This window comes from Myotis yumanensis, unplaced genomic scaffold, assembly GCF_028538775.1.
Source record: "Myotis yumanensis isolate MYYU_CA2020_CCGP unplaced genomic scaffold, mMyoYum1.0.hap1 SCAF_4, whole genome shotgun sequence".
NCBI classification, from domain to species: Eukaryota; Metazoa; Chordata; class Mammalia; order Chiroptera; family Vespertilionidae; genus Myotis; species Myotis yumanensis.
In genome coordinates this window covers 82,957,696-82,971,146 of record NW_027223755.1, presented here as the reverse complement: position 1 = coordinate 82,971,146, position 13,451 = coordinate 82,957,696, and the positions used below count along the sequence as shown (strand labels likewise).

General features: G+C 51.9%; 1 protein-coding gene across 1 annotated transcript in view; it reads left to right on the top strand.

Annotated features, from left to right (window-relative positions):
* Positions 1–282: 282 nt before the first annotated feature.
* Positions 283–13,451, top strand: part of CASTOR2 (cytosolic arginine sensor for mTORC1 subunit 2) — a 49,619-nt gene continuing 36,450 nt past the window's right edge. Inside the window, exon 1 of the mRNA XM_070412830.1 lies at positions 283–576. Within this exon, the coding sequence (XP_070268931.1) occupies positions 464–576 (113 nt within the window). The 5' untranslated portion in view covers positions 283–463. The remainder of the gene's footprint in view (positions 577–13,451) is intronic.

Below are 13,451 nucleotides of genomic sequence, written 5' to 3'. Positions count from 1 at the left end.
TTCTGCCCTCCGCCTACCCGGCGGGCCCGGGGGAGGTCGCGCTCGTGCATTTCCCCTACACCCGGCCGACCCCAAGCGCGGCCGCCCAGCAGCCCCTGACATCAGCGGCGGGCAGCGCCGGGCAGCGCGCGACTACAAGTCCCGGCACGCCCCGCCCGGCCGCGCATGCCCAGCGGGCCGGCGTTTGAGTGGCAAGTTGTTTGTTACAGCGAACACCAGCTGCTCTCCGCGCCGGGCGCCGTGCGCCGCCGCTCCGCCAGCGCTGCCGCCCTCGCCCGCCGCCCGCCGCCCGCCGCCCCTCGCGGCTTGGCGGGCCTCTCCTTTGTCCGCTCGGGCCCGCCCGCCGCCGAGCTCCTGGTCCCCGGGCCGCCCGCTCGCGGCGCTCGGTGCCGGCTGGGTGCGCAGGGGGCGGGGGCCGCGGCTCGCCCCCCGCGGATGAGCCGCCGCGGAGCGCGGGCGGACGATGGAACTCCACATCCTGGAGCACCGGCTGCAAGTTGCCAGCGTCGCCAAGGAGAGTCTCCCGCTCTTCACCTACGGCCTGATCAAACTTGCCTTCCTGTCCTCCAAGACCAGGTGAGCGTGCGGGGACGCGGCGCCGGCGGAGAGAGACAAAGAGGCGCACCCGGGCGGCTGTCCTCGCCGCCGCCGCTCGGAAAACAACTTCGAGCCCGGGGAGCACCCCCGCCCCGCCGCTAGCCTGGCTTTGGACAAAGCCACCCGATCTGCCCTCAAACGGGGTTCCTTCCACCCCGACCCCCCCCCCCCGATGCACCCCCACCGCTGTCTCCCCCCCATCTCAGCCCTCTCCCTCCCAATCCCTCCCCGAGATCCCGAGGGCCGGGGAGGCTGCAGTGACGAATCCCTGAATGAATGAGCGAACGAATGAATGAATGAAAAACAGGTGTGGGGACGCGGCGGTGGAAAAAACAAACTACCACCCCCATCCCCCAATCCCTCGGTTGGGCCGGCCCCCGTCGCCAGGGCGGCGGGGAGGGATTCTGCTGAGCGCGGCTACCCGGAGCAGAAAATCATAAAATCATTAGTGGGTGTTTTATCTCAAGGTGCTGCAAGGGCTGCTGACGGTGCGGGGGGGCTGGGAGAGAGCCAGAGAGGGGCTGCGGGTGACGGTCGCGGTGGTTCTTCATCCTTGGGGTCCGGGAGGTGGGAGGGGGTGTTGTGCCGAACCGTGGAAGGGGGAGGAGCAGGCATGTTTATGGCTCTGCCTTGAGGCTGGGCTTGGATGCTGCAGGGGGAAAAATAGTTGAAGGGCCTTGGGAGGTTGAAAAAAAAACAAGTTGGATGTTCCCCGTGCCAGGTCAGGTCTGACTTTGTGAGCCCGGGTGGGTGCTTGGATTAGGGTGTGTGTGTGTTTTTTTTGTTTTGTGTTTTTTTAAGGAGCCTGAGCCCCATTGGAGTGTGAGCCTCTGTAACTTAAATCTCTTGTTTGCCAACCATTGTGACTATTCAGAGGGATGAAGTTGTTGCTGGTTGGGTTTTTTTCAGAGGCTGAGGCGGAGGTTGGTCGCCCGCCCTGCAAAATGAATGAATAAATTACAGGTCAAGGTTAACGTTAAAATGACAGACCCCTCAGCTGCCCCCTTGGGCACTGAGCTCAGTGGAGCTCTGGGGTTGCAGGGAAATGATTCAATCCGAGCCTCTTATCTCCCTGGTAAAGTTCTTGCCTGGAAATCTCACTTTAATGTGTGTGTCTGAGCGGGGAGCTCAGTCCGGCCATTGTTTGCCAGATGGAAGGAGATCTATCTGCCAGTGGCATCTTGTTTACTTTCTTCTCCGCCTGCTCCAAGGGGGTATGGAGGGTTGAAATCTTTTTCTTTGCTGGGCCCTGGTTCCTTTGATTGCCAAGGTAATTATTAAACAGGTCATTTGAAAACAAAAGTCCACAGCTCAGATTCTGAATCTCCCCTTCCACCCCCACCCTCCCAGCAGCCCCTCTGGCTGCTGACACCCACCATCCTGCAGCTACCTGCCCTCTGCCCCCCACCCCCTACCCTGCCTTGAGTTCCAAGGCTGGAGTAAGAGAAAGCCGCCTTGTTTTTCCAACCCTTGGCCCTCAGCCCCAGGCAGCCCCCTGGCTGATTTCTCGGCTCCCATTCAAACTGGGCTGATGACTCAGGCTGCGGCTGTGCAGGGCCTGGGTGCCAGGAGGAGGGGGCATTGGAGGGCTTATTAGAAAGGCCAAATAGGAGCCACTGCCCCTTTCCCTTTGTAGAGGGACTGGCCCTTTTCCAGCCCCACCCCAGGGTCCACTTTGGAGGACTCAGAGATAGGCATGCCCTGGGGGTGAGCCCCTGCCAACCTTTCTAACCATGAAAAACCTACCCATCAGCAGGTCCCACTTCTCCCTCTCTGCAGGAGGCAGCTGGTCCAAGGCCCAGGTGACCAGGCCAGTCTCAAGATGACTCAGAGGTCAAAGGTCACCTCCATGTCTCCAGGGTCCGACTCTAAAAGGTGTCGAGTTCATTTGTCAAATGGCTGAAAGCTGCTTCCTGATGGGCCAGGACACTGGCTTCAGGTTGTTGTCAGCACCTTCACTGCCTGCGTGGAGGAGGCGGGGTCCCATTCCTTCTCTGGTTCTCACTTTGTTCCTCTGTAATGAAGATAGCACCACTTGGCCCGATAGTTTCCAGGGAGCTTCTCTGTGTGTAGCATGGAGTGATTGTGGAAGTTGGCTGTTTAGCAAGTATAAGGTGTAGTGGAGTGTGGGTATATTGTTTAAGCTATTCTCAATAATTGGTCATCCAGGTAGAATTTTTGGTCCTCTTTTGATTTTTTCCCCTCAGTGCCCAAAGCCAAGTGCTGGCCCATAGATAGCCCTGTCATTTTCCCCATCCCACCCCCAACCTAAGTTCACCCCAAACTAGTACAGCATCCTCCTCCTCTACCCCCCCCCCCTCTCTCCCCCTCCCCCCTCCCCCCAGGGTCTCTATGCTGCCTGTTTACAAGTTTTCAATCACTCCCTTATAGGGTCGACTCCTTGCTCTGGCATTTGAGGCCTTTCCAGATCTGGATCCAGAATCCTCTTTAACCAATTCTCTCTGGCAAACACCCTGGTGACTCACAGTTTACTTTATCCTTCCCCTCACACCTCTGTGCTTTAGTACTTCCATCTCTGTCTGGAATCCCTTCCCCAGTAAGTTCCTACTCAGTCCTCAAGATCTAGTGATATCACTCTGAAACTTCCCTGAAACCCCCTTTCCTCCACCTCCAGCACACTTCGACACTGCCTCCCTCTGGTACCTACCTGAGTGGAGGCTTGGGGAGAAATATGGCATTGCTAGATACCCACTCAGTGTGGGGATGCCGCTGGATCCAGGAGATACTGAAGTACCCTATCCTCCCCTCTTTGAATCCCAGAGCCTTGTGGGAGAGATAAACAGAAGTGATCACAATACAGCAGGGAATCGGGGAAAGGGGGGCGGTATTAGGGTAAAGGTTGTTGAGGGACTGCCCAAGGGACGCATGTAGGCTTTCCTACTGGAGGTAGCACTGGATCTTAGGGCTTTAAAATAGGAATTAGCTAGGTAGGAAAGGGGATCCTGGTCCCAGACGCTGACTATACCCTGGTACAACTCTGTGAGTTAGGTTTTACACCTGTTTTGCAAAGTACTCTGAGGCTCAAAGGTTAAGTGACTTGCTCAAGGTCACACAGTAAGTGGTAGAGCCAGGACTTGAATCTGCATCTTTCTGACTTAAGCTCAGAGGTTTGCTATTGCAGCATGCAAATGATGCCATACACAACCGTTGCTAGTATGTCCAGCCCTTCTGTGTGCAGCGTACTGTTCCCAAGGCCTTAGGAGCACAGAGTGGCACCTGCGGGCTTTCTGTATCCCTTCTGCCCGCCTTTGTGGGCCTAGTCTTACAGCAGGAATGTTTGTCCCTCATCACCTCCCATCTGGATTTTCTACTTCCTGATAGCCCAGCCCAGATGCTCCCTCTGCGTAACCTTGCATCACTTCTCAACTTTTGTCCACAAGAGCATATTGTTTAGTTGTCTTATTCTCCCACCTACATTATAAACTTTATGCCCAGGAAGTTTTTTTGCATCTTTTTATCTCCACCCCATCCCCCACCCCCTAGTACCAGATATAATAGAGCCATCATTGATTTTACCATCTCTCACAAACAGGTAAAGACACTGGGTTTGGCGAAGTAAAGTGCCTTGCTCAAGGTCAGACCACTGGAAAGAAACAGAATTGGGATTTGAACCGGGTCCTCTCTCCACTGTGCTTAGCACACTGCTTTGTAGGCATTTAGTAACTGCCTGTTTGATGGATGTCCCACTCGTGCACAGAGTGACCCAGATTTCAGCCAGAGTCTCTTACGAGTGCCCTGGGGGTTGGGAGAAACATGGCAGACAGAGTCACACCTACAGAGAAGCAAACCCCAGCGCCCTTGCCCCAGCTCTTTGCCCCAGCTCAGGACAGCATCTGGGTATGATCAGAATAAGGGGCAGAGGCCAGCTGAGTGCACTTAGTCTAGGCACAAAGCTGGATGGCAAGACCCTGGGTGAGCAAAATCAAGGTTGTCCACAGAGCTGCTCCTCCATCCTTGTGATCAACTGAGGCTCTGTAGCCTCGTTGAAGGTCCACTGCAGCCCAACCCACCTTTCTCTCCAGCCCCATCTCTCATGGCTTCCAGCCATGCAGACCTCCACCCACCCTACGGTGTCTCATGTCCTTTTCTGTCTGCCTGGAATGTTACTCTTTGTCCTGCCACCTTTGTCACCTGTTCATTCTTTTAGATTCCACTTTAGCCCCACTGCCTCCAGGAAGTCCTCCCTGAGTGCACAGCTGAGCTCAGACTCTTCAAGCTCTGGTATAATGGGCTTAATCTGAAGATGAAATGTGACCCACTGTAGAATATCAGCAGGATGCCTTGGGCTGCAAATAACAAAAAGCTATTACTTAGCTGGCCTTGACAATAAGAAGTTTGAACTTTGTATGATAAGTTATAAGTCAGGCTGTTCTAGGTAACTTAAAGGCTTGATGCTGTCATCAAGGACCCAGGTCTTCCTGTCTTTCTATTTGGCTATTCTTGGCTTGACAGTGTGGCTCCCTATGGGAGAGCCGGGGCAGCCCCAGGCCTATGGGCAGTCGGGAGAAAACCTAGTGGAGGGAAAGGGCTGTTGTCTCAAGGTGTCTCTGAGAAAACCTTTCCAGGAACATGCCCTGCTCCTGCACAGACTTCCTCATCTCGCTGATCAGACTGGGTCACATGAGTGTTCCTGCGCCAATCACATGCACAGGGAGTGAGACCATCACAGAGACCGTTTCGGCCACCTGGAGGTGGAGGCTAGTGCCATCCTTCTGGGACTCGCAGGGGTGGGGAATGTTCTGCCCAAAGGCCATTATAAGCCCCGTGAAATCATTTGGTCTGGCCCTGCCGAGGCATTAGGGGTGAGTTAACTAAATGTTTGACCAGATATAGCAGGCTAATTAAAAAATATTTTTTTATTGATTTCAGAGAGGAAGAGAGAGGGAGAGAGAGAGATAGAAACATCAATGATGAGAGAGAATCATTGACTGGCTGCCTCTTGCACATATCCTACTAGAGATCGAGCCTGCAACCTGGGCATATGCCCTGACTGGGAATTAAACCGTTACCTTCTGGTTCATAGGTTGGTGCTCAACCACTGAGCCATACCGGCCAGGCTAGCAGGCTAGTTTTTAAGTTGATAATTTTGTGCAGCCCACAAATTATGTTAAAAATGTCCAAGTGGCCCTTGGCAGAAAAAAGGTTCCCCACCCCTACTGTAAGGCAAAACTGGGAATAATAAGTTTACAGTAAAAGCAATAATGACAACTCAAATTGGCTGGATTGTCCCCCTTTTACAGATGAGGCAACCGAGGAACTTGAGTGCCCCAGGACACACAGAAGTGGCAGAACTAGGGTTCTAACCCAGAAAGTCTGATTGTAGAACATGTCTTGATGGCTGCTAGGCCAGGCCTAACAGCACACCAGTTTGGGCACATCTTCCCCAAGGTTCACTCAACAGAGATGTCGCCAAGAGGCCATAGCTGCCCTGGCCGGTTTGGCTCAGTGGATAGAGTGTCGGCCTGCAGATTCAAGGGTCCCAGGTTCGATTCCAGTCAAGGGCATGTACCTTGGTTGCGGGCACATCCCCAGTGGGGGGTGTGCAGGAGGCAGCTGATCGGTGTTGATCTCTCATCGATGTTTCTAACTCTCTATCCCTCTCCCTTCCTTTCTGTAAAAAATCAATAAAATATATATATATTTTAAAAGAGGCCATAGCTGCCCTCCCCACAGTAAGGAAGGGGAAAGTGGGATTCAAGATCATTATCCTGAAATGTATTAGGTGCAGGAAGTTGAAAGTTCCCAAGGTTGGTGTGCAGTAAGCACATGCCCACAAACACACCAATCCTGCAGGTCTCCTATGTGTCTGCCTCCAGAGCAGTGCAAATATTTAGCACAGAGTCCTTTAGCACAGCGGTCACCAACCGGTGGTACATGCACCACTGGTGGTCCGTGAGGTCCGAAAGGTTGGCGACCGCTGCTCTAGCAAAGGTCTGGAGGCTAGAAGGAGAAAGCTGTATGCAGAGTGACTATGACTTGGGGCCCACCTTGACCCCAGCATGGGGTTGGTGCAAACAGGTGTGTTTTGTTCATGCGGAAACCCTGCAGCACGCACCTGCTATGTGCAGAGCCCAAGGAGAAACACAAAAGGAGTTTCTGTCCTGTGAGAAAATAAGCTGTGCTCTCTGCCAAAGCTGGAGGATGAGCGGTCCAGAGGCCCAGCTGGAGGAGACCGCTTCGGGAGCCATCATTGACTTTACCATCTGCCACCTGGAGCCCAACCTGGAGGATGTCAGGGTTCACTCTGAACCCCTGACCACAGCTCGCCTTGCTCAAAGCCCTTCTCAGACTGTGCTATGTTCCTGATTTGTTTGCCTTACCTGGCATTGTGAATATTCCTTGATCTGACTCCTGTCCTCTCTGATATTGTCCTGTATCAATACCACACATGCCCTATTTTTTTAGTAACTCTGGTAGTTTTTAAATACCCCAAATTCTTTGACACTGTTCCCTTCAAAAGCTGGAGCTCCCTTGCCTTTAAGTGAAGTTTGCATTACTGACTTTTCTTCTAACTGGTAGAAGGTGACAGAAGCGAGACTTCCTAGTCTTTGAGGCAAGGGCATTAAAGGATAGCTGCTGCCTGGTGTGTGTGTGTCTGTCTGTCTGTCTGTCTGTCTGTCTCTCTCTCTCTCTCTCTCTCTCTCTCTCTCTCTCGGATCCCTTGCTCTGAAGGAAGCTAGCTGCCATGTTGTGAGGACACTCAAGCAGCGCTGTGGAGACGCCCACAGTGGAGAGGAACGGAGACCTTCCACCCACAGCCAGCCTGTGAGGGAGTCACCTTGACAACAGATCCTCCCCTCAGGCGAGCCTTCCAAAGGCAGCAGCCCAGTCAGCACCTTGACTTGACCTCATAAGAGATCCTCAACCAATTGAACCACACCCAAATTCCTAACTCATGGGACCTATGGGAGAGATAAAAGTTTATTGCTTCAAGCCACTAAGATTTCGGGTAATTTGCTATGCAGTAGATAGCTAGTGGGGACCCTTTTGAGAATAACTGGGGGCACTAAGAACAAATGCCCTGGACAGCAGGGCAAACCGGGATGTGGGATTGCCAGCTGACTATTACTCTGTGACTATAACCTATCACAGATTCTTCTTGGAGTCAGTACAAGCCTCAGATCCCTCAGGAAGCCACCCTAGAGCTAGGTGAGTGGCTTCCTGGGACTACCTGTGCCTTGGGATGGAGGTTGGGAAGGCTGGTGCCCCCTGTCTTTACGCCAGGTGCATGCCCAGGCCTCAGGACCAGTGCTTCATGGCACTGACTTAGCTCCTATAGATCAGAAGAGGCCATTGTGAAGGACTGACTTGGTCTCTTCTGAACCTGCACATGGCTGGCAAGTTTTTTTCTCGTCACAGACCTCTGTATGAGAAACCAGCCCTGAGTAAGCCAGCCTAGTCCCACCAGAGCTGGAACAGTCGGTTCTGGTTGTCCCAGGCCCTGTGCTGTGCCTTGGCATGGGCAGGCATGCCCACCGAGCTCTCCAGAAGCTGACAAGTCACCCAAACCTTTAGCCACTTAGTTTGGTGTGCATGTGTTAAATTAAAACTTCTAAAGGGTCCCTGGCCAGCACCAAAGGGTGGCAGGTTCGATTCCTGGTCAACGGCAGGTACTTGGATTGCAGGTTCGATCCCTGGCCCTAGTCTAGGTGTGTGTGTGAGGCAATCAATTGATGTGTCTTTCTCCCATCTTCCCCCGCCCCCCTTTTACTCTCTCTAAAAAATCAATGGGGGAAAAATAAAATTATAAAAAAAGGAAACTTCTAAAGGGAAACTCACTTCTAGATGCCTTATATTTGTCTGTGCTTTAAACATAATATATTGAACATACTTTGGCCTTAAGAGGAAGGAAATTCTGACACATGCTACAATATGGATGATCTTTGAGAACATCATGCTTAGTGAAGTTAGCCAGTCATAAAAGAACAAATATTGTATGATTCCACTTACACGAGGTGCCTAGAGTAGTTAAAATCATAGAGACAGAAGGTTGAATGGTGGGTGCCAGGAGCTGGTGAGATTAGGGAATGAGGACTTGTTTAATGGGTGTAGAGCAGTGGTTCTCAACCTTCCTAATGCTGCGACCCTTTAATACAGTTCCTCATGTTGTGATGACCCCCAATCATAAAATTATTTTCGTGGCTACTTCATAACTGTAATTTTGCTACTGTTATGAATCATAATGTAAATATTTGATATGCAGGATGTAATTTCATTGTTACAAATTGAACATAATTAAAGCATAGTGATTAATCACAAAAACAATATGTAATTATATATATGTTTTCCGATGGTCTTAGGCGACCCCCAAAGGGGTTGCGACCCACAGGTTGAGAACCGCTGGTGTAGTTTCTGTTTTGCAAAATGAAAGGAGCTCTGGACATTGGTTGCACGACAGTGTGACTATATGTACTACTGAACTATACACTTAGAAATGGTTGAGATAGCAAATTTTGTATGATGTATGTTTTACGAAAATGAAAAAGAAAAGTAAGTAGGAGCCTAGCAAGTGTGGGGAACCACAGGGCAGTGTGGCGAGAGCAAGCGGAAGCCAATGAGCTAGAACAGATTAAGGCCAAAGGAAAGAAAGACAAACCCAGCCAGGCAGCGGCTCTAAGCATGTTACTATTAACTCATTTCATCCTCACAACTACCCTTACCACACAGATGCAGTTACCTGCCCCATTTTACAGATGAGGAAACTGAGGCATTAAATAGTTCAGTGCTCCCCCAAGATCACAAAAACACTAAGTGAAGAATAGGGATGTCTTAACAACAGCTTTATTAAAATATAATTCACCTACCATATAATTCACCCTCTTAAAAGTTTACAATTCAATAGCTTCTAGTACATTCACAGAGTTGTGCAACCATCACCATTGTCTAATTCCAAGACATTTCATCACCCCAAAAGAAAGTCTACCCATTAAGCAGTCATTCCCGTTTTCCAGCTCACCCCTGGCCCCTGGCAACACTAATCTGCATTCTGTCTTAGTGGGTTTGCCTATTCGGAATATCTTGTATAAATGGAATCCTACACTATGTGGTTGTTTTGACTGACTTTTTTCACTTAGAATGTTTTCAGAGTTCATCCATGGTGTAGCATGTATTAGCACTTCATTGATTTTGATGGCTGAATAATGTTCCATTGTATGGTTATACTACCTATGGTTTATTCATCCATGGATGGACATTTGTACTGTTTCCACATTTTAGCTGCTGTCAGCAGCTGTGCACAGTGTTTGTGTCAATACATGTTTTATTTCTCGTGGTCATATACCTAGGTGTGGAATTGCTGGTCATGTGGTAGCTCTGTTTCTAACATTTTGAGGAACCACCAGGTTGTTTTACACAATGGTTGTACCATGTAACATACCTGAGGAATAGGGATTTGAACCCAGAGTCTATGCTCTTAAAACATCACTAGGTTTGCTTGGATAGGAGCCTGGAGGCCGTTACCAGCTGGGTGACCATAGTCTGGGCTACTGAACATCTGGGAGACTTGATTTCTTCCTGGCAAACAGGGTTATGGGGGAAATAGCCTGAGTAAAGCGCGTGGTCCACAGCAGGCTCCTCCCGTCATCCTAGTACAAAGTGTTGTGTATGTGTGCGTTCCAGTGGCTCCTGGGGCCCTCGGAGACTGCTCTGGCGTGAGTGCCTACCTTCTACCTCACACCTCTTGAATAGGTGGTTGCTGGAATGGCGGACCCTGGGAGGGTACATCAACGCTGGGGTGGCCACACCTGGAGGCCCCGGTATGGCAGGGGAGGGCAGGGTCCCTCACTGCCCCAGCCTCAGCTGTGGCCACTGGATCTGAGCTGAGGCTGCCAGGAGATGAGCAGCCCTGGCAGGGAGGGGAGGAAAGGGGGGTTAGGTCAGGCCTCCTCCTCCTCCTGCACTGGCCCCTCACCCTGAGCAGTAGTGCTCATTTTCAAGCCAGGGTTATTTCCCCCTCAAAGCCCGCCTTTCCACCGACACCGGGCTGGGCCTCCTGGATGCTCACCTGGATGTTCCTCTGCCCCTCAGGGCCTCTGCACCAGGCCTGCCTTCCCTTTGATCCCCTCCCCACCCCATGGTTGACTCCCTTTCTTGAGCAGAAAAGTGGAAATTTGTTCTCAAAGTTCAGTCTTTTCCCTTCAGAGCTCAAAAGTCACCGATGCACCGACTGATGTGACGGATTTAGAACAAACAAAGCTTAATCTCGGAAATCTTTATTGAGGTTGTATGCCCCGCCACACGGGGGCTTCCTGTCATGTTACCTTCGCCAGAGCTCGGTAGGAAGGAGGGGTTGCCCACCCCACCAGGCAGAGGGGACAGCTGATCAGTAACTTGCCCCAAGTAACGCTGCAGACACTAGCAGATTGGGGTTGACGCCCCCTTCCTCACTCTCCGCCTGTGGCCCACTCTGCTCATTCCCCGTTAACTCTAGACACAAGATCTTATGCTGAGGGCCATTTTCCAGGGATGTGCACATAACAGTCAAGAAAATGTGCTTTTGTCCAAAGTCTACCACTTACCAGCTGTGTGACTATATAGGCAAGCCGTTAGGAGCCTCAGAGAAGGCGTAGTTTCCCCCTCTTTAAAGTGGACGTCATAATTGACCTCTTTGGGTTGTGGTGAGCCTTCGCTGGGAAATGTTATGTCAGGGACTTCGGTGTGTGACACACAGAGAACTGGTTTATGTATGAATCCAGCAGGTGTTCACTGATGGCAGGTGCTAGCAAGGGGGCGGCAGTGGCTTCTGCCCCACGGCGCTGACAGCCTGTCCTGCTTTAGAATCATCGGAAAGGTCGATCTGATAGGATGGAATGACTGATTCAGGTTTTGTATGACGAGGGGAGTTTTTCAGATTTGGGGGAGCCGTGGGGACTGATGGAGATGGGCCCGAGGCCTGGGGGCCGGGGGGGCCTGCAGATGGCCCTCTGTAAGAGCAGCTGGTCAGAACCTAGAGTTCTGTCCTCCAGACGGCCTTTTAGTGGTGGGAGCTTTCTGCTCCCAGCAAGGCCTTGGGGGCCGTCCCCTGCACCTCACCCTGGCTCTGCCTGACTGAAGCTGGGACACCCCAGACTTGGCATGTTCCAAACGGTGCTCCCACCTGGACCTGGTCCCACCTTCCTCTGTGTCCCCACATCCACCTGCCTTCCCCACATCCGGCCTATCTCGGGGCCCTTTCTCTAATCCCTCCTCGGCACCTCAGATGTCCTTTGGAGTCGATCCCCCTTACCTGCATGAGGGTGAAGCTTGGGGCAGGGCTCTCAGGAATAGAAATTCCCCCTTCCCCCTTATCGTTCCCTCACCCTACCCTTACAACCTGGGCCTGGGACCTGTCTCTGGTTCATTTGTCCCCTTCCCTGGAGGGATCCCCCTTCCCCATTTGGCCCCTGGGCCTCCAGGTGAACTGTCTCAGCTACTCAGGACTTGGCCCCAGGCAGGTGCACTGGTGTGGGAGGATCCCGTAGTGAACTCCCTAGGACAGTGATGGCGAACCTATGACACGCGTGTCAGAGGTGACACGCGAACTCATTTTTCTGGTTGATTTTTCTTTGTTAAATGGCATTTAAATATATAAAATAAATATCAAAAATATAAGTCTTTGTTTTACTATGGTGGCAAATATCAAAAAATTTCTATATGTGACACGGCACCAGAGTTAAGTTAGGGTTTTTCAAAATGCTGACACGCCGAGCTCAAAAGGTTCGCCATCACTGGCCTAGGAGAACTCATGCATCCACCCAGGCTGGACCCCCTGAACTGAGCAGTCTTTTTGGATGGGTCGTCCACCCAGAGTCACAGTTGGGAATGAGGGGGCTGGAGAGGCATTGGGAAGGGCACCTGAAATGACAAGGTGTCCCAGGGGCTCCTCAAGCCAGGCTCTGCAGGCCCCAGCCCAGATGTAGGGCGTGCTGGCTTGAGGACACTGGAACCACTTGTTTTATCTGCTCTTCTCTGAATACTCTTCAGAGTAGTTCTGTTCAGAGCGTCCCCCCTCAGCTTCCCTCCAGCCATTCCCCTCCTGCAGTGCTTCCATCCAAATTATCCCGGTGGAACTCCCTTTATTTAGTTGTCAGTTTCCACTGGAAAACAGAGAAGGCGGTGACACCTGCAGCCTGGGGCTGTCCCAGGATTCAGTGAGATCATATAGATAAAGTGGTAAAGTGCTTAGGTCTGTATGTGGTCTGGAGTCCGAGCACGTAGGCTGTGGGGCTGGGAGATGGTGGCAGTTGCGATTCCACAGTGTCCACCTGTACTTCGGGCCTCGCTTTGCACACCATCTGTGCTGTGAAAATGTTCCATGAAAAATCAAGCCATTGGAAAATTGCCCTGTGTTATTGCCTCAGAGAGTGCTGGTTCTCAAAAGCTGGGACCCCTGAATTCTTGCATTCAATGAAGGCTCTTGCATCCCCCCACCCCCACCCCCACCCCCACCCGTGCACACGTGTCTGTCCCGTGAGGACAGGTTTCCTGTACACCTTGTCCGTTCTCCCAGGAACAAGTTAAGGAGGAGCCCAAGGGAGCAATTCAGGTGAGGTTGTGAGCCAGGGGCCCCCTCTCTGTGCATCCAGTCCTCCAAAGGCTTATCCATCCCTTGAGCAGGGTCAGGCCCACTGGTGGTGGCTGGGGAAGGCAGAGGCTGCACAGGGAGAAGGTGCTCTCTGTCTGCTGTTCCCTTAAACTTGGTGTGGGCCCTTGGCCCTCGAGGCTTCCTTCTTTTCCACTAGTTCACAAATATGTCTTGACACCCACCCCATAGCGGGGGCTGATCCCGTGAGGGCTCAGACCCAACCCCCGACTCACTGTAGACAGCTGTACATGCTCTTGATCACGCTCTAGTT